The sequence below is a fragment of the Sceloporus undulatus genome, chromosome 4 (genome assembly GCF_019175285.1).
Source record: "Sceloporus undulatus isolate JIND9_A2432 ecotype Alabama chromosome 4, SceUnd_v1.1, whole genome shotgun sequence".
Classification (NCBI taxonomy): Eukaryota; Metazoa; Chordata; class Lepidosauria; order Squamata; family Phrynosomatidae; genus Sceloporus; species Sceloporus undulatus.
This window is the reverse complement of record NC_056525.1, coordinates 125,559,510-125,585,374: the sequence shown is the minus strand read 5'-3', so window position 1 is coordinate 125,585,374 and position 25,865 is coordinate 125,559,510. Positions and strand designations below refer to the sequence as shown.

General features: G+C 41.2%; 1 protein-coding gene across 1 annotated transcript in view; it reads left to right on the top strand.

Moving 5' to 3' along the window:
* The window catches only part of PAPPA2 (pappalysin 2), a 170,232-nt gene that overhangs the window by 48,459 nt on the left and 95,908 nt on the right, over positions 1 to 25,865 (top strand). Inside the window, exons 3-7 of the mRNA XM_042464359.1 lie at positions 7,489 to 7,634; positions 11,328 to 11,621; positions 16,046 to 16,238; positions 21,502 to 21,623; positions 24,957 to 25,446. Coding sequence (XP_042320293.1) covers positions 7,489 to 7,634; positions 11,328 to 11,621; positions 16,046 to 16,238; positions 21,502 to 21,623; positions 24,957 to 25,446 — 1,245 coding nt within the window. The remainder of the gene's footprint in view (positions 1 to 7,488; positions 7,635 to 11,327; positions 11,622 to 16,045; positions 16,239 to 21,501; positions 21,624 to 24,956; positions 25,447 to 25,865) is intronic.

Genomic DNA, 25,865 nt, shown 5'->3' with positions numbered 1-25,865 from the left:
CCTCAACAAGGAGTCCCCCACTACGACCACACACCTCCTCCAATGCTTAGCAGCGACTGTTCCCTCTGGTTGGACTCTCAGTCTCCCCTGCTCTGTCCCTGAAGTCTGTTCATGCTGCTCTTCCTTTTCCTCCTTGATAAGGGAAAGAGCTTTGAATCGATTCTCTAGCTGTAAGCTCCCAGAACAATCCCTTCTTGGCCTACTTCTCTGTGTGACATTCCTCCAGCTGTCTGCCTCTTGTGTATGTGAAGTGACTTTCTCCGCCCCAGCAACTTCCTCTGCATGGTACTCATCCAAGATCATTAGTTCCATTCTGTCCAGGAAATCCTCTTGCTCCCTAATATGCTGAAGTGTAGCTACTCTGGACTCCAACTGCTGTACTTTCTCCTCCAAGAGTGCTACCAACTTGCACTTGGTGCATGTGAAGTTCTCCACTTCTGTAGGCAAGAAGACAAACATCCCACAAGTGTTGCAGGTGACTGCAGCAGTTCCCTCAGTGTCCATACTGCGAAGTCTTTGGTAATGACTGAAACAGGACTGTGGTAAACACCAACGTTGAGGCCCCTGATGACCTGGCGTTTTCACCAGTCTCTTCCAGCGAGCTCAATCTACTGGGAATATAACTTTATAGGAGCATCCTGGCTTCTAGCTTGTACTTAAGGGCAAGGTTCTGACTCAAGGTTTGCTTCTCACCTGCAGCCTCTGCTGTAGATTTCTTTCGTTAAAAGGAAAAAAAAAAGGCTCTGGGAGGAGTTATATGGAGCTAGTCTGCTAGCTCACAGATGTGACTCACAGAAGCTCCACCCCATCAGAAACAAGCACACTCTCCCAAAGTTTTTTTTAAAAAATTCAGTCACCACTCAAAATGGCTGCCCAGCTCCTTCTCTCCTCCTCCTCTCTCTGGCAAGAACTGCTCTGGAAAGACCCTGGGAGGAGTTGTATAGAGCTAGTCTGCTAGCTCCACCTCCTAGTGACTCACAGATGTTACTCACAGAAGTTCTAGCCCCTCAGAAACAAGCACACTCTCCCAAAGTTTAACAACTATAGAAGATACCTTCTGTATTGACTTTTCACAACATTATTCAGATACGTATAATTGGAACTATTAAACCTTTGTTTTGCCTATGCACTTTGTGCACTCTGCACCACTGTTTTGGGGGATTGGGATCATGTTTATATCATGAATAATGGTAACACTGGATTTTCTGTACTAGGTGTGAAAATGTTTTGACCTTAGTTATCTGCATTTTTTGTGGGCTGACCAGGATCAAACGTGACTCTCACTACAGCCTCTGACATACTCCTCGTGTGCTCCATACAGTTTCCTTACTGTTCCTTGACCTAACAGTGTCAGTCCTTGGTCTCTGTCTTTGCATTCTTAACACCAGGAACAACTTGTGTTCTGAGCAGGAGGGGCACTTCATCCCACTACTTCAAGGTGAGGCCCCTTCCCAGTGCTCAGACCATGGGATGCTTGAATATAGGTGGTAGTTCAGTGATAAATAGGTTGTCAAACCCTTCTGTGGAGGGAATGCATCTATGTGCAAAACGTGTACAGATAAACTAAGGATCTTTCCTACTGGGCCCATAACCATACTTTGATATAGTAAGCAGAATGCCACTTTTTCCTACTATCCTACTAAATAAATTTGAAAATGAAAGAGTTGTAAAAGTGGTAAAGTAGGAAGTAATCTTAAGACCTTGGTCAACATTTTGGGTGACACTGGGCTGTCTCTTTCCCCACCTCTTTGATTGTCTTTTGTCTGTTGTTCTATTTGTCTAACACCACTCCCTTTGTCTGCACTCTTTTGTTTCTTGTTCCGATTTATGTGCTGCTTTCTTTGATTACAAACCATTACTTGACTTACTGGCTATGACACTTCCTTGATCCCTGAATTGTTGACAACCAGATGGATCTGCTTCATCCAAGCCCAGCCTCTGACTCATGTCCACGTGGGCTGCCTTATGCACTGCCTGGATCTTGAGAGTTGGAAAGCCCAGGAAAGCAAAAATAAGAGGATGGACTGGAAGCTGTTATCAATTTGGTTTTATTGGTGGGCGGGTAGAAATTAAGTCATACTTAATAATCATGTTATCCAGAGAGCCAAGCAATTTGATGAATGCCTAATCCATCTGTTCCTTGAAAAGTGACGAGAGTATTGGCACATGGAAGGGCAAGTAAGAGGATAGTGTGGCAAGTTTATTATGCTGTGAAGAACACAAGGATTAAAGAACAGAAGGGTTTCTGTACTGTGACATGAGTAGAAGTAAAAGAGTTTCCCTGTCTGTTATACCCCTGAAATTTCCTGTTCATCAGAATTATCTGAAAGTATGGGAGCTCTGTTTTCCTTTCCACCCAGTCACTCTCACCTGCTTCCTCTGTTCAAAGCTAGAGGTAGAGGAAGAGCTCCTAAAAGGAAAGAGTAAAAGTGTGTACAACATGACAGGCATAGCAAATGAAAGGTGTGTGTGTGTGTGTGTGTGAGAGAGAGAGAGAGAGGGGGGGGGACAAACAAGTATGCATGTGTGTGCACCCAAGTGTACAGCTTATTGCTTATCATAGTGTAGAATGAAGCCTGAAAGAGAATTCAAGAAAGCATGCTGCTAATTTGTTCCAGATGTTCGCTCTCTTTCCCCTTGAACAGATGTTTGCACTGGTAGGAGGTTTCCCCCAGCTGTGCACTGTGCATCTGGAAATTATAAGGGAAGCGCCCTGGACTGGCAACAAGACTAAGAGTTATATCAAATTTGCTTTTTGTTCTGCCTCAATTAAAAATAATTGTGTATCTTTACTGTTCTCTTTGGGTCACCAACTTGTTAAGTTAAAATAGTGACACAATCTACATAGTCTCACAGAGATGAATAAATACTAAATAAATGTATCTTTTCTGGAAGGAGCTTCTTATTCTGTCATTTCTTCTTAAAATGACAATTAAAGGTAAGCTAGTGCTGTCTTTTGCCTCTGGTTGCTTTATTAATTTTTCACAGATGGAGCAGAAGGAGGAGAAGGAGGCAGCTGCAGTTAGGGATGGAGAAGGCTGACATCTTGCAGCAGCATGTTGTGCTGTTATGCCTGTTGTTTTCAGCCCATCTGTGAAAGAAGGGATGGCAATGCACTGGAAGAATGTGCTTTGAGCTCCCTTTTAATATTATGTATGACCTCAGCTTTAGAGAAGATTCTGGGGCCCAAGGAAGCTCTCCACCAAGGCCAGCATCTGGGCCTGTGTTGTTATCCGTTGTCTAACTTCAGGCAAACTCTGAGAAGAATCACTAACTGTCCCTGCAGGGCCTCTCCTGGAGCAGTCCTCCCCTAATTCTGCTGATCCCTTTTGCTAGGGCTTGCGTGAGACCAGCATGGCCAATTTCACTGAACTGAACAAGCTGATCTTGGACCAAACCAGTTGTTACTTGAATTTCATGTTAGCAAGCATGCCTGCTTGAAACAAATCTATTTAACACTCATTGTGGGCAATGGTAAGGGCATACAGATCCTGTATGATCTTGCTGGTTAGGTTAGCTGGTTAGTGATCTCCTCCCCAGCAACTTCAGCCCTGGTTAGTACATAGATGGGAGACCAACAGTGAACACCAGGTCTGGCAAAAAGGAACTGGCAAAACTACACTTGAGTGATCTTTGCCTAAGAAAACCCTGTGACATTGATCCCAAATGTTTTAGCTATGTGACTCTCTTTACATTTACATGTACATCTAAACCTCTCCCTCCTCCGCAAAAGAGGATTAGGCCCTAATGCCGCTGGGTGTAATTTCCTGCACCCTTTAAGCAACTATTATGCCCCTTCTGAGGATCACACCCCACAGTTTGAGAACGACTGCCCTTTGAAATTAATGGGGTTGCCTTACATCAACAGGGGACTTGAAGGTGCATGTATACAAACACACACACACACACACACACACACACACACAGGCAGTGGTGGGTTTCAGGAGAATCAGAGCATTTCAGGAGGGGAGATGTAATCTTTCCTTAATTCTTCCTTCCACAGCTCCCAATATTGGTATATATGGCAATAAGAATGAAATAAGTCTTATGTGACAACAGCAAATGCTCTTATTATAATTGTCATAGAAATGATGAATAAGGATGGTACCAGTTCAGTTGTACTCCCTTCAGTTTCTTTTATCATTAATTTATGAAGGACAAATCCTGGGGCTTCTATGAATCACTGGGGAGTGGTGTGTGTGTGTGTGTGTGTGTAGCTAGCAGCCTACCTCTATATAACTGCTCCCTGAGACTTTCTAACCCAGTCCCTGCACAGGGAGAAGAGGGAAAGCTGTTTCTGGGTGGTCATTTTGACTGGGTGAGGGTTTAATTTTTAAAAAAACTTGGGAGAGTTTGTTGCTGAGATGGTGGGGCTTCTGTGCGTCACGTCTGTGAGTCACTGGGGGATGGAGCTAGCAGCCTAGCTCTCTATAACTGCTGCCAGAGGCACACACCTAATGGTGTGTGAATTTTCACTGTCAAGGAAGACTTAGAGCACAGAGCAGAAGGTGAGCTGGGAACAATGTCAAGGGGTTCTCCTTTACTTTTCCATGTTTTTTTTTTCTTGAAGGGGCTTGACGGGGGGTTGCTCAGAGGAAGTGAGTCTGAGACTTTACTTCAGGAAGGAGCTAACAGCCAGGAGCTCTCTATATAACTAGAGGGCCAATCAAATGAGTTGGCCAACAGGGGCCCTCTACATAGGGGTTTAATGGGGACCTTTTGAGGCGGAGGTCCATAGTCCTGTTTCAGTGCCTATTTAAAGCTTCTCAGTATTGGCAATGAAGCAGCTGCTGCAGTCACCTGCAACACTTGTGGGATGTTTGTGTTTTTGCCTATGGATGTGGAACTTCACCTGCACCAAGCGCAAGTTGGTAGCCCTGTTAGAAGAGAAGGTCCAGTAGCTGGAGGCTTGGGTCACTACACTTTAATATTAGGGAGCAAGAGGTTTTCCTGGACAGAATGGAATGGATGGTCTTGGATGGGGAACACACAGAAGAAGTTGCTGGGGAAGAGATCTTCACATATCCAGAAGGGAGACAGTTGGAGGAATGTGACACACAGAATTAGGGAAACCAGGATCGTTCTGTGAGCTTGCAGCTCCAGAATCGATTAGAAGCTCTCACCCTTATCAGGGATGATGAGGAAGAGCAGCAGGGAGTTAAACTCACGTGGGGCCACTGCTTGATTAATGCTAAGTTGCACTTCAAGTATACTTGTGCTGTGTTTGGCAGATGTCATAGGTTTCCACTTGTGCCATCTTCTTCAGGTGACGTTGCTTCCTTTTTTGTTGGCTGCTTCTCAGTGTAATAGATGAGAGTATCCTAAGTTCCTGTTAATGTGCAGGTAATCTGCCATGGAATCCCCTGTTTAGTAGCCATTTGGGGAGGTAGTGTTGGAATACATATCTAATAATATTAATATTAATATTAATAAAGTTTATTTATATTTCTCGCCTCTCCCATGGATCAAGGCGGGATTACATCAATAAAATAGTACAATAATACAATTACAATCAATAAAACACTAATACTGAAATAACCAACATTTCCATTAGTTCTTTAAAAATAACAATTCAATAGCCAACAGTCATAGTCAAGAGTGGAGCAACTGTCAGCCTTTTATATGGAGTCAGGTGGATAAGCCTGCAGAAGAGATCTGTTTTGAGTGCCTTCTTAAAGGCCACTAAGGTAGTAATGAGATGGATCTTTTCCGGTAGGCTGTTCCATAATTTTGGAGCCGCAGCTGTAAACATCCTTTGGGGAGTTGTCATTAACCTAGTATTATGATGTTCCCAATACATACTTCCCTGATGATCTAGAAGGCATGAGAGATGAGAATTAAATTTAGAGGAGGAAAATAATATATAACATTGGCACAGATACTTGTTTATGACAGATAAAAACACCAGTGGAGACACCAGCAAGAGAAGAAGCCCAGGGGACTTGTCCATTCCAGACTTGATGTGGTTTCTGCTATATTTTGTTTGCTCTCTTGTGGGAAGGTTTGTGAGTAGATGTCTGTTGCGCTTACATCGTAGTTGAAGGATGTCCCTCCCCCCGCTTTCTTATATTTAGCTGCTTTGTTTTTTTGGATCAACACAGATCTGCTTGGTCCAAGTAATGGTGGCGGGGGGGGGGAGAGAAACCCTGGGTTGCTTTGTAATGAAGTTAAATGGGTGGACGAGGAGACATTTTACTAATGTCAAGGGACCTGCAGGCGGCAGTGGGAAAAATGTCTCCTCAAAAGAGGCAAAAGGAATATCCCTCCAAGCATGACGAAACTCAGTCTGTGGAATTTGGAAAGGCTTTGGAGTGGTAATTCCTAGATACATGTAGATTTGGAAACAAATTTATTTTAAGACTGGAGTCTACTGAATAGCTCTAAATTGTTGAATAAGTTTTTAGTCATAATGTTTTCTGCTTCTGGGGATCACATTTTTGTCCATCTAGTGTAATGTCTTAAGTATACTTTTCCATTTTAATCTCATAGCAGTGAATTAGGACTACATGTTCACCACTTCAAGAAATCAAATTCAAGTGGTAGCTCATAGATGTGCATACTGGTAGTTGTATCCCAGATCACACCCCACAAATTAAACCTTTAGATCAGCTTAAAATGCAGCTTGTTTCAATACAGTCAGCTATCACATTCAGCTGCTAATTGCCAAGGGTACAGCAACCAGGTCTAGGAAAACTAAGGGCCAGAACAGATAGGCCAGAATAAAGCTGCTTTGGTTCACTTTGGAGGTATGCTGTTCAAATGATGCATGCGTCCTAAGAGGCCAGAAGCTACACCAAAGCCATGCTCTAGTCCTAAGGACTGGAATGCAGCTTTGACGCAGCTTCTGGCCTCTTAAGATGCATGTGTCATTTAAACAGCATACCTCCAAAGTGACCCAAAGCAACTTTATTTTGGCCTGTCTGTTCAGGCCCTAAGTGGGTGATGCTGAGGAGTGTTTGACTCTGTAGCTGTTGTTGGAACTGCAGTTAGCATAAACAGTAGTGAGGAATAATGGGATCGACAGTTCAGCTTTGTGCAAGGCCACCTGTTTCTTAACCTTTAGCCTAGGATAAATGCCAGTGACTTGGCTTGACTTGAAAAAGGGCTTTTGGGGGCTTCAAAGCTGAGGTGAATTTTAAAAGGTATATAGGCTCTGCCTCCAAACTGTGCACCTATGGAAAGGACTATACAGTGGACCCTTGTTATACGCTGAGGTTTGGTTCCAAGATCCCCTGTGGATAACAAAATCTGTGTATGCTCAAGTTCCATTAAATATAATGGCATAGCAATATGTGTCCCTTATAAAAAAATCGAAAATCAAGGTTTGATATTTGAAATTTATACTATTTTTGAACATTTTCAGACCATGGATGCTTGAATCAGTGTATAAAAAACCCGTGTATAAGAAGGGCCGGCTGTATAAATGCTAGCCATTCTTCTTGTTTGATGTTGCTAACTTCACCATTCTTCCTCTCACGCTCTCTGCAGGGCATACATGAGTGTGAAAGAACTGAAGGAGGCACTGCAGCTGAACAGCACTCACTTCCTCAATGTTTACTTTGCCAGCTCTGTGCAGGAGGAGCTCGCAGGTGCTGGCACCTGGCCTTGGGACAAAGATGCCCTCAGCCACCTGGGTAAGCCAGTCTGGAATCCATCTTGACTGGGGTCATCCTCTCTAAATAATCTGTTAGAAAGAACATTTCAGGTCAATTGCAAATACACTCCACTTTATCATTGTCCAAAAAGCAGATGTAGAAGCCCACACTGATGATAGACTGTAATTCACTTCTGAGTTTTAAAAGATGATAAATAAGTCTTTTGATTGCTTTTTGTATCCTTCTCCTACTTTCATGTACATAAACATTGATATAAATTATAGGTAACAGTAAGAGATCCATTTTCCATGAATCCTGGTGAAAGTGCCTCTGTGTTTGTGAAGAAATTTAGCTGGTTTTATTGCTTGTTATAGGAGATTTGCTGGAGGTTTAGGAGGGAAAAGCATGATTTTCACATGCTAAGAGGTACTTCCAGGTGTTTAATATTGTTACTGAAGATGTCATTTCTTATTACTTATAGAACTAGAAAATGTGATGGCTGCGTTTGCTTGCAGGTTGCGGAAGACATATTTCGCAAGGATGACCAACTGTTGGCCTATGGGATGTTGAATTGCCCCCCCCCCCCACACCATTTTGTCTGGATACTCAATAAACTTTATCTGGATATTCTCTTGGATACTCAATGAAATTTAGATGAAAAGTATGATCAAAGGTTTGCCCAGTTTGTAAAAAGATTGAGGGAAGGGAAGACATTTCTCTTTAATTTAACAAAGAACTATTTCAGAAATGCTTGTTTCTTTTCCTCTGTGACCAATAAATTGAGAGTAAACGGAGTGAATTTCTGTCTGATGTGAACTGTAGAAGGGACTCCATTTTTGTGTGGGTGAATGGCCATAAGTTTATCTATTTTAACCATTTCCCAAATTCTAATTGGTCACTCTTTAATACTCAGATGGGAATGCCCATCTGAGTATTGTGTCCTTTTCAATCAGTGGTTTCAATTATTTCCAAAAAGCTGCCGTAAGACTGTTAACTGGGATTAACTGATTGTTAACTACAGGGAGCGTATAACTCCCTTATTACAAGAGATCCACTGACTGTTGGTCTGCTTCTGGCAACAATTCAAAATGCTGGTGATGACCTATAAAGTCCTATATATCTTGGGTCTAGGCTATTTGAAGGACTTAAGGCCCAAACAGACAGGCCAAAATAAAGGTGCTTCGAGTCACTTTGGAAGTGTGCTTTTTAAATGATGCATGCATCCTAAGAGGCCAGAAGCCATGCCAAAGCCATGATCCAGTCCTAAGGACTGGAGTGCAGCTTTGGTGCAACTTCTGGCCTCTTAAGATGTGTATGTCATTTAAACAGCATATCTCCAAAGTGATCCGAAGCAGCTTTATTTTGGCCTGTCTGTTTGGGCCATTTATCCCTTTCAGAAATGACTTGAAAGCATACAACAACCACTACCTTCCTTTATAAGCTCATTCGAGTTCTAAAATTTTCTGAAGCCTTCTACCACTTCTTCAGGCTTATTTGTTGGAAACCTTTGTTGGAAACCTTTTCAGTGGCTTCTCTCAGACTTTGGAACTCCCTTCTTAGGGAGGCCAGGCTGGTACCATCCTTGTGCTCTCTCTGCTTACAATTTAAAACATTTTTATGCCATTAGGATTTTAGAAACTGCATATCAATTTTAAATTTTAAATATTTTTTAATTTGGTAAACTGTCTAATAGATTTTAAAATAACCTTTATATTTATGCTTTTGCTGAAGTTTTAGTATTTTTGAATCTGTGGCCCTGAACAATGTCCTGGTCATGTGCTAGGGTTGCCTCGGGGTGGAGTGCTCACACGCCCCACAGCCCTGGCACGTGACTAGGGCGTCAATGCTGTGCAGCACCATATAGACGACACACACAGCAATGACATCACTGCTGCACTGTGTCCAAATGGAGCAGTGCAGCAGCGATGTGTTTGCTCCACTGCAGGCTGCTTGCGGCAGCACAAAAAGGAGCCTCTTTTTAGCACTCCTTTTTTTGCTGCGCAGCAACGAAAGGCGGCCCCAGCCCACCCATTCGAGCCCATCTGTACCAGGCCTTTTATTGCTTTAAATATTTTGTCAGGCACCTTGAATCTCATTATTGAGAGAAAAGCAAGATATAAATGAAAATCCTCACCACCACCATCATCATAATTTTCCTTTTTGCTCCCCATCCATATCTAAAACCCTCCTGAGTATACTGTTTTGTTTAAATGTTACAGTTCCCAAATAATCACTGGTAGCTTATGATCCAAACTGCCTCCCTCTCTCTTTCTCTATGTCTCTTCTGCCATTATAAATCCTTGTCACCCCCCACTCCCCTATCTTAACTGCTAGAGGTCACACACGCTTTATGACCAAAGTGTGCTGTCAATGTCTTTATTTATTTAGTCTCAAAGGTGCTACAAGATCTCTCTACATACTAATTCAACAGACTAACACGGCTATATCTTTTGAATTTTATGACCAAACTTTGCCCTCTTCAATGATATTAGTTTGTATGGCAACCTGGGTCCCAAGTTGCTATGTGGAGAAAAACATTTTGTTTGCTTTTTTATTTAAGAGGTTTTTATATGTAAATCCCCATTTCATCTCAAACCATTTTTCAGTGTTGTATCAACTTTGGGCATTCCTAACTAATGAACAATATCCTGTAGCACCCTCTGCTGTCCCAACTAGGTCAAGTGCTTTACATCTTTGGCTGCATCTGCACTGGAGAAATAATCCGGTTTGACACCACTTTAACTGCCATGGTTTCATGCTATGGAATTCTGGAAAGTGTAATTTGTTGGGACACCAGAGCATCCCGCCATCAGTGTGGACTATCCTTGTGGCCCAGCTAAGGAAAATTTGCTTCATGAGGTAACTGTGGGCTGTTAGGGCCATAATGCCAGGTCTTGTTGTAATCATCACAACTGACCTTTCCCAGTTTGACCGGTTCCGAAAGCTTAGACACATCACCCTGTGTAACATGGTGAAATGCTGCACAAGGATTTGTAGCCTGCTGAGCTTTTTTATGAAGTTCTTATGTGGTAATAATTTTTGTTTTGTTTTGTTCTTGGACTTGTGCCCAAGCATTGGCCTTTGAGAAATTAGGATTATTAGCTTGTTTAAATTTTTCTTTCTAAGCAGAGGCATTTGTGAGGTCACTCCACATACAACTTTCATATCAGAAGTGAAGGCTCTGCCCTTTGTGAGGCCACTTGCTGATCACTTCAGAGATTTAGTTGAAAACTTGATTTCTGTCAAGCCCACAGGTAAAGGACAGCAGGATAAGTATGCGGGCCACAGTTGGTATTCCTCAGTAAGAAAATTCAGCCTTTAGCAAAAAATCATGGCCAGGGGCAGAACTGTTAGCCAAGAAGGACTCTAGCCCTGATTCTTCCTTGTTTGCAGATATTGTAATAAGTAAATGCCCAAGACTGGCATGAATAGATCTTGTGGCAGGTCATACTCTAGGCTGCTCCTCCAAAGATAGGGAGGCCTTCTTGTATGGCTTATCTGCACCTGATGTGAGATTCAAATAGCTTTTATTACAAGCAACTCTGACATGGTTCTTTTTACAACCCATCCCACAATGTATCTGCTCAGGTATTTGCATGAATACCTCTGCTGGAAAGAGACCCTTCCAAGCAGCAGTTCCCCTTGCAAAAGTTTGTATTGATCTTTAGGTCAGAATTCCAGGCATCCTCCCAATATCTGTCTGAGTAACACAGAATGCAACTGCAATTTCAGGTGGAGTGGTCCTCAATCCAGCTTACTATGGTGTGCCAGGTCACACAAATACTATGATCCATGAAGTAGGACACGTCCTGGGACTCTACCATGTCTTTAAAGGAGTGGATGAAAGGGACTCCTGTGATGATCCATGTCAAGAGACAACACCATCTATGGAGACTGGAGACCTTTGTGCTGACACAACACCTACTCCTAAAAACAAACTCTGCCGGGATCCAGATCCCAACAATGATGCCTGTGGCCAAGCCCACTACTCTGGAACTCCCTTCAACAATTACATGAGCTACTCAGGTAATGAATATGTTTCATCTGTTTCAAAGATGGGCACCAGTTGACCTGTTTGATGTAGTTGTTAACTACCCTTGAGTTGACACCAAAGTAGACACTTGCAAATCCTGATATGCTGAAAATCCCTGCATAGAAATAATAGTACCGTATCTTTCATGATATCAGTGATAAATTTAAGAAAAACCATAAAGGCCACATGCTTGGAAGTTCTCAGTAAGCTGAGGATATAGCATTTATTTTGTTTTCAGATGTCATAAATTCTGAATGATTTTGAGAAAAATGATCTAAAGAGTCAAGTAACAATTTTAATCATGGGGGGGGGGGGGCGTTGGGTGGAGGGGGGGGGGGCGCCCTCCCGGGGAAAAAAGGGCCCGGCGGGAAAAAGCGCCCCCCCCCCCCCCAAAAAAAAATCAGGGTCATACGCATTCAACTTCTCCTGGCAGACTTGTAAATCACCTGCAGTTCCAGTTTTGGTACATCAGTGGCCCACAGGATTGTGTTAACTATAAAGACTAATTATGGAATCTTTCAATTTACATAAAAATTACCTATTACCTATTTGTAAAAGTAATTCAAGACAATCATTAGCTTGGATGAGTAGAGATCAAATCTGTATTTGAAAAGGCCTGCTGTTCTGGCTGCACAACTAAAGACAGGTAAAATGGAAGGCTGCCAGGCAAAGGGGAAGCTGGGAAAATTTGCCCATCTAGCGGACCTTCACACATGATGGGGCATGGAGAAGGGGCTCCAAAGAGATCTGGATGAGCATGTGAAAAAAGAGAGCTGCTAGTACTTGGCCCTAGGACTTTAAAGTTTGCTATGAGTGCTTGAAGCTGATAGGCTCAAGAAGTCTGCCTACCTATCTGTTTAGCCTTCTCCCAAATCTCTCTGCCAAGACAGGAAATCGTGGGAGAGAAAGGTAACAGACTACATTTGGAAGGCCTATCATTTTTAGTGAAAGGGATCTTTTCAGAGGACCTTCCTCCTAGAAACTGCAAAGAATATCACTGCATTAGGGAGTTGTCTGTACCTTTGTAATGTTAGTAGCCATTGTAGTAATGGCTTCACTAATAGGTTACCTCCTATCACAAATACTTGCAAAGTGGCAAAATTGGCCATGCTTTAACGGCCTGAGAAGCTAATATATGAAAATGAATCTAGGATACAGTGGCAAACTGAAATGAAAATATTCCCCAGTCTCTCATTATATGTATTGCAGTGTGTACAGCAATACATATTTTAATGTGTTGTGCTTTTAAAAAATATTTCCCCAGGGCCAGAAGCCTGCACAGTTGCTTGTTATGGGAATTTCATTTCCAGCAGAGATGGTGTGTGAATTTCATTATTGCATCTAATCTCTGACCACCATAGCAGTATTTGTTGCTATAGAAATAGACTTTTAACATGTCAAGGGAGAAGCCTCAAGACATTTGAGAGATCTGGGGCAAAGTGAGGGTCCCAGTAGGTGGACTGCTTTGCTCTGTGTACTACCCTCTACAATGCAAACCCAACTACTTCAGTTGATAGGACACACTATCCAACCCCAGTAATTGGCAGAAGAACTGAAGAATTAGGGCTTTGTTGAGGTTTAAAGGGAAAAGGATACTGGTCTCTGGGTGCTTATGATACTCTGAATTTATTCTTTAGAAGCCCGGTGTGTTTTGGTCTGGCTGGCCTTCTTCAGGGGCTACATTAAAAATAAACAAGAAGCAATAGGAGACCAATCTTCTTTTTCTGTTGACCCATAATACATGCTTTTCAGTATTAGTTCCTATTCTCAGCTTTGTTGAGGTATGCCATCCATTTTTACTAGCCCTACTTCTGGGCCTTTAATGGCAACTAGACATTGAAGATTACCACCACAAGATTTTCCTTATCTGCATGTAAATCTTGGAAATCTTATTTAAAATTTAAAATGATCATGTTACTTTATTTTAAATAGGTAATTTCTGTCAGTATGTTACTGATGTACTACTTTTGTTTTCCTAAATAAAATCACTTTTAAAAATATAAAAAAGTTGTCCCCAAATGGGCAACCGTTCTTCCCAATTAGTAAAGTTACTTCCAGGTTTTCCTCTTAACTGCATGAGGGAAAACATTATTTATGTTCATCAAGCTACTGTCAAAGACACAGGAACAAAGCCAGTAAAAAGAAAAGAAAAATGGGATTCTAGTCTGGTCAGATATCTTCATAAACTTTTTATTTTTCAAGCACTCACTCTGAATTAATCAGTTATGTTGATAAGCTGCTTAAAGATTTCAGACTGACGTAGAGATCTAACAAAGGCCAGGCCCTGGTGACATACCTTCTTATAAAGAGGGGTGGAACAAATGGGTTTTAGCCAAAGCAATTGCTTTGACATCATATTTAGGGAGACTATGGTAATCCTAATTTCACAAAGTCTGCACCTGGGCACCATCCCAGGAATAATAATAATTTTTAAAAATCCCTTTAATAAAGCTAAACCAGAGCTCAGAAGGCCAAGAGAGTTTGAGTAAGAAGCCAACTCATCAACTGTGTAGCCCAGGGATTGCTAATTCTGGCTTTGGATCTCAGATCAGTGTTATACAGATTCAGTACATGTTGAATCTCCCTTATTTGGAATCCGGAAATCTAAATCCAAAATTGTCCATATGGGTGGTTGAGATAGTGACACTTTTGCTTTCTGATGGTTCATTATGTACCCACTGTTTCATGCACAAAATTACTAAACATATTGTGTATAAAATTACCTTCAGGCTATGTGTATAAGGTGTTTAAAAAAGATAAATGAATTTTGTGTTTAGACTTGGGTCTCAGCTCCAAGATATCATTATGCATATGCATATATTCCAAAATCCAAAAAAAATCTGAAATGAATTTCTGGTCCCAAGCAATTCAGATAAGGGAGACTCAACCTGTACTGGACGTTATGAAGAGGCTACCTGACTTTAAACATGGAAGTCAGTAGCTGAGACAAAACTGGTGTCTTTTTTGTACATAGATGCATAGATACAGAGCTTTCAATGTTCATGACTCTTTACTGAGATCAGGAAACAATAACAGTAACAAAATACAGATTTGTGTTCTCAAAGAGTTTATAATCCTGATTGTAACCATGGGCAAGACTCATGGTAGGGGAAGAAAACAGTAGCATGAAAAGGAGCAAATGCAGTTACACATATTTTACTGAGCTGCTTGGTTATGATTGCCAAAGGAATAAGAAACATGCAGCTTAGTCTCTGTATATACCAGAGGTAAGCAGAGTGCAGCTTGTAGACCACATGCAGCTCTGAGCCTTTTCTTGTGCCCACTATTGCTCCCCACATTTTAAAAAACTGACATAGCCCAGTACAGACAGATGGCTCCAATGTTGTATCAATAAATATCAATTTAAATACATTTACAAGGGTTTGCTTATATAGTAAACAGGAATTTAATAACAAAACAATAAAATAAATATCAATTAGATTATTTTATTTGTTAATAATAGCTGTTTAAAATGATTCCATAATATTTAGTGAAAAATTATATCTGTGTATTTAATCTACACAAATTGCTGTCTTTAAAAAACCCAGTTCACCCAAAACAGAAACCCAAGTATAGTTTAGAAAGCCCTATATTTCCTATGATTTTCATCAGTAACCTGATCTGTAGGAATCAGTAGTGAAACTTTTCACATTAACCTTGACAATTGTGTACAAAGATTAAGAGTGCAAGGACCCGCTAGAAGGAAGAGTATTTTTTAATCTCTGCAGGAAACCAAAAGAATGTATATACCTGCACATTTAATATATGTAACTATAGACTATTTGATATCAAAAGCCTGCATTTGAATTAGCAGTTTTTCTCTGCCTGGGCTGTACTAAGTACTATCATGTGCCTGACTGCATCAACTTTCTGGTTCCCTTGCCTGTAGCTCTGTCTGGCCTGCAGAACTGGGTTGACTCTGTCATTACACTTCTGCTTCATTCAGCCTTGTTTAGTACCACTTGTTCATTTTTTAAAAATAATCATTAATTATATTTTGAGTTTCTTTCCTCCACATGCCTCTCCTCATGTCTGTAATATTCAGCATCAAAGAAGAAACCCAGTACTACTGACCGATTATGAGGAAGAACTCTTATGCTAGAATCCAGGAGACCTGTGATTTAGTGTCCCCAAAGGAGTGTCATCTTTTGGCAGATGATTAGAATAACATGACCAGGACATTTGTCATCTCCTTACCCAAAACACAGAGGAGTTAACTAACTGGAAAGGATTGAGATGAAAGTTTTTTGCTAGGATAATGTGAAGTCTGGAAAGCAAATAACATCATGAGGGATCCATGGAGTTGTACATTTTGAGCATAAAAGAAAGTGATGCTGAAAATGCTCAGAGCTGTCAGAGGAAGAGAAACTGTTCACCTTTCAAGTTGCTTCATATTCTGCCTCTCTTTGTCCCACAGATGACAACTGCACAGACAGTTTCACACCAAACCAAGTGGCTCGGATGCATTGCTATCTGGATTTGGTGTACCAACAGTGGACCCAGGGCAGAAAGCCCACCCCTATTCCTATGCCTCCCGTGATCACTGGTCAGAGTCAGAATACTCTCTCCATACATTGGTTGCCACCCATTAGTGGGATAGTTTATGAAAGGTAAGGTGGAAATCTTGTGGAGAAGGAAGAGAAGGGCTGTCTCAAGTATTTATGTGTGGAAGGAAAAAGGATCTCCCTGAATGATCTGGCTTATTAGTGCAAAGTTCCAAGGGTTAGCAACCTGTAAAGCTTCTCCCCTCTCTCTGTCTCTCTCTCTCTCTCACACATACAGAGACATGCGCACATGTACACACACAGACATACATGTTCAAACACATATTTTTTTCACATGACAAATCCTTTTATTTGAGTTTGCCAGCATTTATCATACAGCCCTAGCCAAACCAACCTCATAACCTTAGCCTTTATTGTGTCCCCCTTGCCCCATGCTAGAAACCTTTGGTCCTCCTCACCTCATTCATGTTTGGCTGAAGGGGAAGTGTGGAGATCTTATTATGCCAACCCAAATGTTTTGGAAGGTCTTGGGAATACATTTTAAAGCCACAACGTAGAATATAAAATTTAATACATAAATAAACAGTGTTCTTGTTGTCTAATTTTTTCCCTTTAAATCTTCTCTTGCAATGGGCTAGATTGAGACTTCTTATGGGCTAAGCGAGGCCAAATGGGCCTAAGGATGTAGAGGCTTGATTATTTAGTCTTCACATAAAAGGGCAAATAATTTCTGCAGTTTTCTGCCTGCTGTGGAAAAAAAACCCAAATATTTATGCACTTTTCATCCAGTATTCCCAATGTGCTTCTGAAAATTATTATTTATAGAAATAAACAAGGAGTATTTTTTCACAAAAATATGGGGTTTCATGTAAAAAATAAAACACTTTTTGCATACAGAACCCACGGTTTCTGAATAGCTGCATTTTTATGCTGAATTTCTGCCTGTTGTGCTAAACCAGCATTTTTACACACACACACACACACACACACAATCCCATAACTAAGTGGGTTTCTTTTGTGGAAAAGGTGGAGGATTTATGCAAAACCCACATTTTCCCCACAAAAACAACTGTTCCCAAATAGCCATAATTTTTTTCACGCAAAAGTGCTGGATTTTTAAAAGCACAAACCCCAGCAATTTAGTACAAAAAGCCGCTTTAGGTTTCTTGAAACAGTGTTCTTGGTGTTCAAAATTGTGTGAATGTTGTCCCAAAAAAACATTTTCCAGAAATTAATTTTTGGGGGTACAGCATCTGTTTTGTGCAAAACTCACAACTTTTGCACAAAAATTCCATGTGGCTTTCTAGAAACAGAGGTTGTTGTTGTTTTTGTTGTGGGTTTTTGTTGTTTTTGCATCAAAAAATACCACATAGTCTTTGTGCAAAAAATCTGGTATTTTGAATCAAGGTTTTGGGCATGACTATAGCTCTTTGTGCAGGAAACAATACAATGATCATATTTATTCCATAGAAGCATAGAATCTTAGAATTGAAAGGGACCACAGGGCCACCTATTCTGACCCATTGCCATATACAAATACACACTTACATAAATCCTAATAGATGCCCATCCACCTCTTTTTAAAGATCTCCAAAGAAGGAGGGTCTATCATTCTCCTAAGCAATCTATTCCACTGTTGAACAATTCTTATAAGCACATAAGAGTTTCCCAAAATACTTTGGAATGTGTAACTACCAGGCAAAAACTGCACAAAATTCTTGCCTGTGTGTTATTCTAACCGAGTAGGTTTCTCACATGGAAGGAAAACTATCTTTCACAAATAATTGCAAGTATTCTTTCCACCCTACCTGGGCCAGATGTTTTTCCTTCTCCCTGTTTAACAAAACAAGACAGCGTCAAACTGTAGTTTACCAAAATGGCTTGTTTCCTTAAACTGTAGTTAAGATTAGTCACAACGGCGGGTTACAGACTGCCAAAAAAATACGTATTCCATACGTATTAGGGTTAGGAAGGGGCAGTGCTTCCGTACCCCCCTAACCCTAGTACGTATGGAATACGTACAAAATGGTGGCGCCCTGTTCATACGGGCGCCGCCATTTTTACGTCTTGGACGCATAGCGTCCAGATGTGTCGTGGCGCCTATGACATCGTGAATGCGCCAGCGGCGCCTTGCGACGTCATAGAGGCGCCGCAAGAAGGAGCTCCATTTTGGAGCTCCTTTTTTGCTCCACGCGGGAGATGCGCGGTGTGACTGCTACAGCTGCCTGATGGAGCAGGCGGCGGCGGGAGCAGACTGCCGCAAAGCGGCGGTCTGTAACCCATCAATGAAGGTTCAGACATAATGCTAAACAACAGTTAATCTAAAATAGAAGTAGACATTTCTGATTTTTCAGCATGCCAGAAGAAATTAAAGAGTGGTTATTTAAGTAATGCATTGAACAGTAAACCATTTACTGCCCCTTAATGAAATCCAGAATTTGCTACCTGAAACAATTTCCTCATAAACTGTTGTATCAAAATTAATTCTGCATGTATGTTTTTGTAGTGTAGAGACTAGGGATTTCTCATATGAAAATATATGTATAAGCATGTTCTCTTTTGAAGGGGCACCTACCAAGGCAAATGAATTACAGGAGGCCCTTTGTGTCCACTGGTTCCAGGATTCTCTGTGGATACCAAAATCCCTGGATGGTCAAATCCCATTAAATACAATGGTGTCCCTTATATAACATGGCAAAATCAAGGCTTGCTTTTGGGAATTTTTATATATTTTAAATATTTTCAAGCTGTGGATGCTTGAATCCGTGGATAAAAAAATCCGTTGATATGGAGGGCTGACTGTATGTTGACAGACTTGCTTTCGACGAAGCCCTCTGTCTCTGAGTTTCTTCTGCTACTCTCCTCCACTATCCACACTCACTCATTTCAGCGGGGGGAAAGATGTTTATTTGAACATGCAACAACTGGCTTGGAAAAGCTGTAGTTGGCCTCCTACCCAGGAATTCCAGAAGGCAAAGAAGGTGATGAAGATGAGTTGGCAGTGCCTCCCAGCTGTTTGCCAGGTGGCAAGCTGTTTTCCTGGAGAACAGTTGAGGGGTAGACACTTTTCTGCACAGCTGTTTGGGGTGGGGGGGACATTTTGATCCTTATGCAAAAGGTAACACGAAATATACATCCATTATAATGATATGTCATTGTAGATTAGGAAGTCTGTGTTCACAAAAAACTTTGACAGCCTAAAGCCTACATCCAAAACACACACACACACACACACACCTCTTTCCCCCTTGACCTACAACTGGATATGTCTTCACATGTTTGCATTTTTGCTTCCCCCCTCCTCCATATTTTTAAAATATTTCTTTTGTCTTCTATAACTGGCCAGGGAGTTGCCCTTATGTCTATAAAGGACCTTACGCATTTAAAGGCAGTATATGAGTGACTAGTATACATTTGTCCCTCCATATTCATTAGGGTTAGGGGCACAAGACCCCCGTGAATATGGAAAAACCACAAATAACAAAAACACCATGTTTTCACATGAGAGGACACCTCTCTAGGAATCTCTAGGTCCTCCAGTGCAACTCTTTGGTCAATGTCCAACAGACATTGACCATAGAATTGCACTGGAGGAGCTACAAATGAGTATTCTCTCTAGGAATCTCTAGGTCTTTCAGTGCAACTTTTAGTTAAAGTTGACCACAGAGTTGCACTGAAGGACCTAGATATTTCTAGACAGAACATATTAATCAAATCTGTGAATAATCAAATCCGCAAATATGGAGGGATGAGTGTACATCGCTACTATCATAGCAACTCCCTGCCACAAAAAAACGAGTCAGTCCTTGTGTATCTAGACTTGGAATTGGAAATTACAACTTGTAAATAATATTGCATTTTAAAAGAGTGGAACAATGGTACATCCAAAAATTAATGAAGTAAATAATCATTGTACTGCTTATCAGTGTAACAAGTAATGGTTTCTAGCTATTTCTAAAGTGCATATCTAGATCCATTTTGGTAGGGTTCCCCCCCCCCCCCCCAAATTTCATCAATTTTTTAAATTTTTTTAAAATCTTATCACTGGTAAGTTTTATCATTTCTCAAAAAAAGCGAAGGAAAGTGATAGAAAGTAGTGACAAGTGCAGCTAGTTAGTGAAACAAATTATGTTTTCCACATTGTAATGAGCAATAGCAACAAGCTACTTTTCAAACATTGTAATAAGTACAGTAATGGGAACAAATTACATTAATCCCCCCCCCTGATTCTATTCTGGACTGAACAGGTGAAGCACATCTGCTCACCAAAACACAGCGGCATTGTCAAATCAGAATAGTCTGCAGTTCACTCCACAAGACCAATTTTTTTTACTAACGGATGGAACAATGCTCAATGATATGAAATAGGATTCTAGTTGTAGCTTACTGCCTCCTGGGTCCATGTGCATCTTTACCAGCCTCCTGCTACCGCACTGCACCACAGATTTGGCCAAATGTGAAGTGTGGTGCTTTCCTCTTCTCTCTGCTTGGGAGGATCACCTTATGTAGATGAAGGGGGGGGAGCAGTTGGCTTCCTGTAGGAATGCTTCCTCTTTCACTGAAAAGTGTCCTCCCCCCTTGAATTTCAGTGAGATTATAACTCCACCTCATCCTTGCATTTTAATAATAAATAATAAACTTTATTTATATACCGCTTTTCCAGCAAGATCAAAGCGGTTTACAGAGTCAGTCAGAAAAATACATATTACAGCGTACCACAATGTACCACAATATAATTACAATTACATATACAATTCAATAACATTTCTTAAAATCAACAAATAAAAACAGTCATAGAATCTATCAGTCGTAGTTAAACATCTTGAAATGAGCTTCCATCAGGGAATAACTTTCTACAGAGAGTCAGGAGGGTATGCTAACCGGAAAAGATGAGTTGCAATAGGTGTATTTGTGTGCTTACTGTCCATGATAGATAAAAAATGACTCGAAGGCACACAACGCACACACAAGTCAAACACTCTCAGCCTCAGAGGATGGCATTCATGACTGTGCCTAACCTGGCTGGAAGAGGCAAATGTGCCAAAAACAGCATCTGTTTTAAAATCATCTGGCATATTTGAACACAATAGAGAGAGAAGGAGGGAGGGAGCATTCTGAGGTATATGGATCCCCTTTGTTCTTGAACTGAAGTGTATACAGCATAAGAAAGGTGCGGAGATACCAACAATCTCTTTCCAGCCCACAGTATTTCTTTGCAGTGGATTCTACTTGGTGGGTCACAAACAGTACAGTTCTTATATAAGGAAATCATGAAAGTTCAACCTGAAACTAGTTGTGTAAACAAAGTCAGTATTAGAAGGGAGTAAGCAGAATATGTATTCCATCTGCTTTTTCTGCTTTTTTAAAGAGAATCTGGGAATCTTTGTGGAGATTGTGATGAAGATGGGACATTCAGCCAATACGTATATGAGGCTTCCTCCCCTCTTATCTGTGATTCTTCTGGCTACTGGACTCCAAAGGAAGCAATAGGTAAAGTCCCAGCCCTCTAATACAGGGATGATAAATTATGACCTGGTATCCCATCAATAGAGATAGGGGTCTCATTCATACTGACCTTTTTTGCGCTGGATGGAACTGGGAAGATCCCCCCCCCGAATCCCTCTGGAAGCAAGTGCCCACTACCTCAATCAGGGTATTTTAACCCTGAATGCCCTTGTAGCTCCTGCGAAGAAATCAGTTGAAAATGAAGGCTCCTTTGCTGTCAATCAAATTCAGTTCTGCTTTTGTCATAGGTGATGTTCCCTGCACCCATTGGGCAATCAGAAGTGTGCTTCCCCCTCCTTTAAAAAAAACAACAGGCGGGACTGTGCACATATTCTGTCAAATTTAAATACCTCCAGGTGTGTGTGTGTTGTGTGTATTTGGGTCACTACAGATTATGGCAATCCTAAAATGATCCCATCCTGGGGTTTTCTTGGCAAGATTGGTTCCGAGGCCATTGCCTTTCCCCTGAGGCTGAGAGAGTGTGACTCCCCCAAAGTTATGGGTCTCCGCAGCCTTCCAGCCTCCTGCCTTCCCTTCACTTCCAGCCCAAAGCTACCTCCAAAGCCCTTGCCTCCCCCCCATGGTTCTTCCCGTCACAATAATAATAATAATAATAATAATTGCTCACCCCAGAATGCCATTTCTGCAACCTCTTGCTTTGCCACCCCAGAATGCCTCACATACACTAATAATAATAATAATAATAATAATAATAATAATAATAATAATTCCTCATCTTGGAATGCCATCTCTGCATCCTTTGCTTCCCCTCATTGCCACCCCAGAATACACATATGTAGCAAAAGCATTCTGTATCAATTTGCCAAATTGAAAGAGAAACATTTGTAACATTCGCATTGTAGCATTCGCATATAAAATTTAGGAAAAAAGCCTTTTGCAAAGTGTGTGCTGGGAGCAAGGAAATGAAAGGGAAAGTACCAGAAGCAGACACACATTCTATCTATATATGTATCTACAAGTAGCAAAAAGCATGTGCATAGTCTGTCAAAATAAAAAAATAAAATAAAGAGAGAGAGAAAGCTGCACGGAGGCTTGCTCCCTTCCCTGCCCTCCCTCTCGCCCGCCCTGAATTGTCCCTTTCTCCAGCTTTCTCTTGCTCCATCACCCCGATCGCCCTTTGCATCTTTCCTCCAGCTCCTTCCTCCTTCTCCTCCTCCTCCAATGAAGGGGAAGGAATGTTCTGCCCTCTGCCCTGCCTCAGACCTAAATCCCTCCCCTGAACTTGCCCTGATTATGATCGAGGGCAAGTTCATATTTGCTGAACCCGTTTTTTAAAAAAAGATACAGCTTTTACCCCGCTTCCAAATGACCCGCACTAAGGGACATTTGCCCTGGAACGGGTGTGGAAGCCTTGGATTCGCTTGTGGGAGATTCGGGGCGAATATGAACTTCACATGCTTAATTTGGTTCCTGATCCAAGGTAAAAAGTAGTCTGAATGGCCCCTTCATTTCCATTTTCCAAAAAAGGAGTGCATTTGATACTTGCATGCAAGAGCGAAATCCTTCATGGTTCCAGTTCACAAGCTGCCTCATCCAGAGCTCCTGCTCACAGGATCCTACCACATCCCCAGAATCTCCTGAAAATCAATTAACTGTTCCATTCTGTCTGAAAAGGATTCATTCAAAGCACATGCATGCATCAGCATTGACAAATAAACACTCATTTTCCAGCTTGTATCAGTTTTAAAGATAAGTGCTTTTACTGTTGTTAACATACCAACCTTGCAACTTTTGGGGAATTTGATTTTTTTTTTAAATCCACACTGCACATGTTTGTATGGTATTAACGTAGTTAAGTATACAAATACATGCTGATAGCTAATGTTTACATATATGCAAAAGAGGCAAAGAAAAAAATACATTAAAATGTCTTAAGCCAAAACTAAATTTCCATTTAAGTATTTGTATTTCACATACTGTCTGTATAGGAAAGCTGTAGACTACCAATGCTGATTTTTTTCAAATTGGACCAGTCCATTGCTTGAAACACTGCTGTCTACTGTCATTTTTGAAACATAGCCTTTTACAAAATGCTGTCTAGTTTCTTTAAAATCTCTTATTTCCACTTCCTGACAAAATCACCTCAAATAATTTGAGCTTCTGTCTTCCTCTGGGGATTGGATTCACTTAAGTTATGTATTTGGTAACATATACAGACATTGGTGATCATAGAAAACTAGGATGTACCTTAATGATACTCCATGTGAGCCTTCCTCAACCTGGTGTGTTCAAGACAGTATTTAGCTGTTGGGGGAAGTGGGGGTGCTTTGGAACCTCTTCACTCCTGAGACTGGACATTTTGGCATAGAAATATAGCACATAGAAGGTTCTCCAAGACTATCAAGAGATCTTGATCAGGACACCAATGACTTTCTTCCACCATGGTTCCTGCAATTTCCACAAAATACACTTTGAATAAACCATCTGTTTCTGTGCAAAACTAGCATCTTTTTTTCCTTTCTGAAGCTAAATGAACAGAAGCACAATGGAAGAGCTTGATATACACACTTTTTGTCTGACGTTGCCAACAAGAAGAAAGTCTACAATCTCACATAAATGAATATTTTTTAAAAGTGGTCTCATTTGCCACATGAAGATGGAATAAATTTAGGGATTTTAATGGTAACTGTGCACATTTGAGAATGGACCATGACCACCAGGAGAGCTGAGACAAGAACATAGGTACACAGGGTGCTGCCTCATAAAGAGTCAGGCCCCTTGTTCCATTTAGTCCAGTATTATCTACAGTGAGGGACAGTGGCTCTCCAGTATTTCAGACAGGTGCCCAGGATTGAAGTTGTAACTTTCTGCATATAGAGCAGCATGTGCTCACCCAGGGCCTTTGTCAAGCAAAGGATCTACTCAACCAAAGTCAGACAAAACTGCATAGTTATCAGTGATGTGGGTGCAATGGAGATGGCCCCATACAGACAGGCCAAAATAAAGCTGCTTCGGATCACTTTAGAGGTATACTGTTTAAATGATGCATGCGTCCCAAGAGTCCGGAAGCCGCACCAAAGCCATGCTCCAGTTCTAAGGACTGGGGCATGGCTTTGGTGCAGCTTCCAGCCTTTTAGGATGCATGCATCATTTAAACAACATACCTCTAAAATGACCTGAAGCAGCTTTATTTTGGCCTGTCTGTATGTGCCCATAACTCTGCTAGGACTTTAAAGCTGGGGAAAGGGGGTGAAAGAGGAACGTATAGTAGCACTGGGACTTGTATACAGCTTTGTCTTAGGCATTGTGAGCCGCCCTGTTTACCAAAGTGACTTTCCCATTTTCTTTTCTCTCCAGGGCCTCCAGATGTGAGTCAGCCCTGTGAGACCAGTCTGCAGGCCTGGAGTCCTGAATTCAATCTGTTCAACATGAGCATGACCACTCCTTGCCTCCAGCCACTAGGATGTATTTTGGAGCTCCACTTTCTGTATCCAGTGTACCCAGACTCTGTAAGGGTGTGGACCACTAACTTCTCTGTAGACTCCAAGGCTGTGTCAGATATTGAGATCCTGACAGAGCATGGGGATTCTGTACACCTGGGTCCCATGGACACATTCTGTGACATCCCCCTCACAGTCAAACTAAATCTCAACAAGAAGGTATCTGGCATAAAGCTCTACACATTTGATGAGAAAATGGAGATAGATGCTGCTCAACTGATCTCTAAACCCCACAGTTTACTTTGTTCCAGCTGCAAACCTGTGAGATACAGGGTTCTCCGGGATCCCCCATTTCTGGATGGATCCCCAGCAATGGTGACACAACCAGGACGGAAGTTTGTTGACAAGTGAGTGAAGGAAACAATCTCTTGCCTTCAGGCCCCTCAGGCAGGCCCCAGACCTCTTCTTTGATTAGAGTTTGAAAAAGTTACTTCTGCTGACTACAACTCTCCAGATCCCACACTGAAACTAAACAAATAGCATTTCCAAACACTGTTATCACTTTATAATTTTCTTTCTTTTATTTTCTTTCATTTTGTTTTAAAAGTAAGACTCTAGATTTTTCTATCAGGAAAAATTATTCCTGCTTCTAGTTTTCTAGCCATTGGAAATAAAAGTCAAGAAAACATTGACATGCACTTAGGCAGCTCTTACTTTTTAAAATGCTCTGAAATTATTTAACCAAATCAATTTAAATCTGGTAAAATGGTTTCCATTTAGGTTTTTATATTTCATACAGTGACCTGCTATGATCGTCCATCAGTGT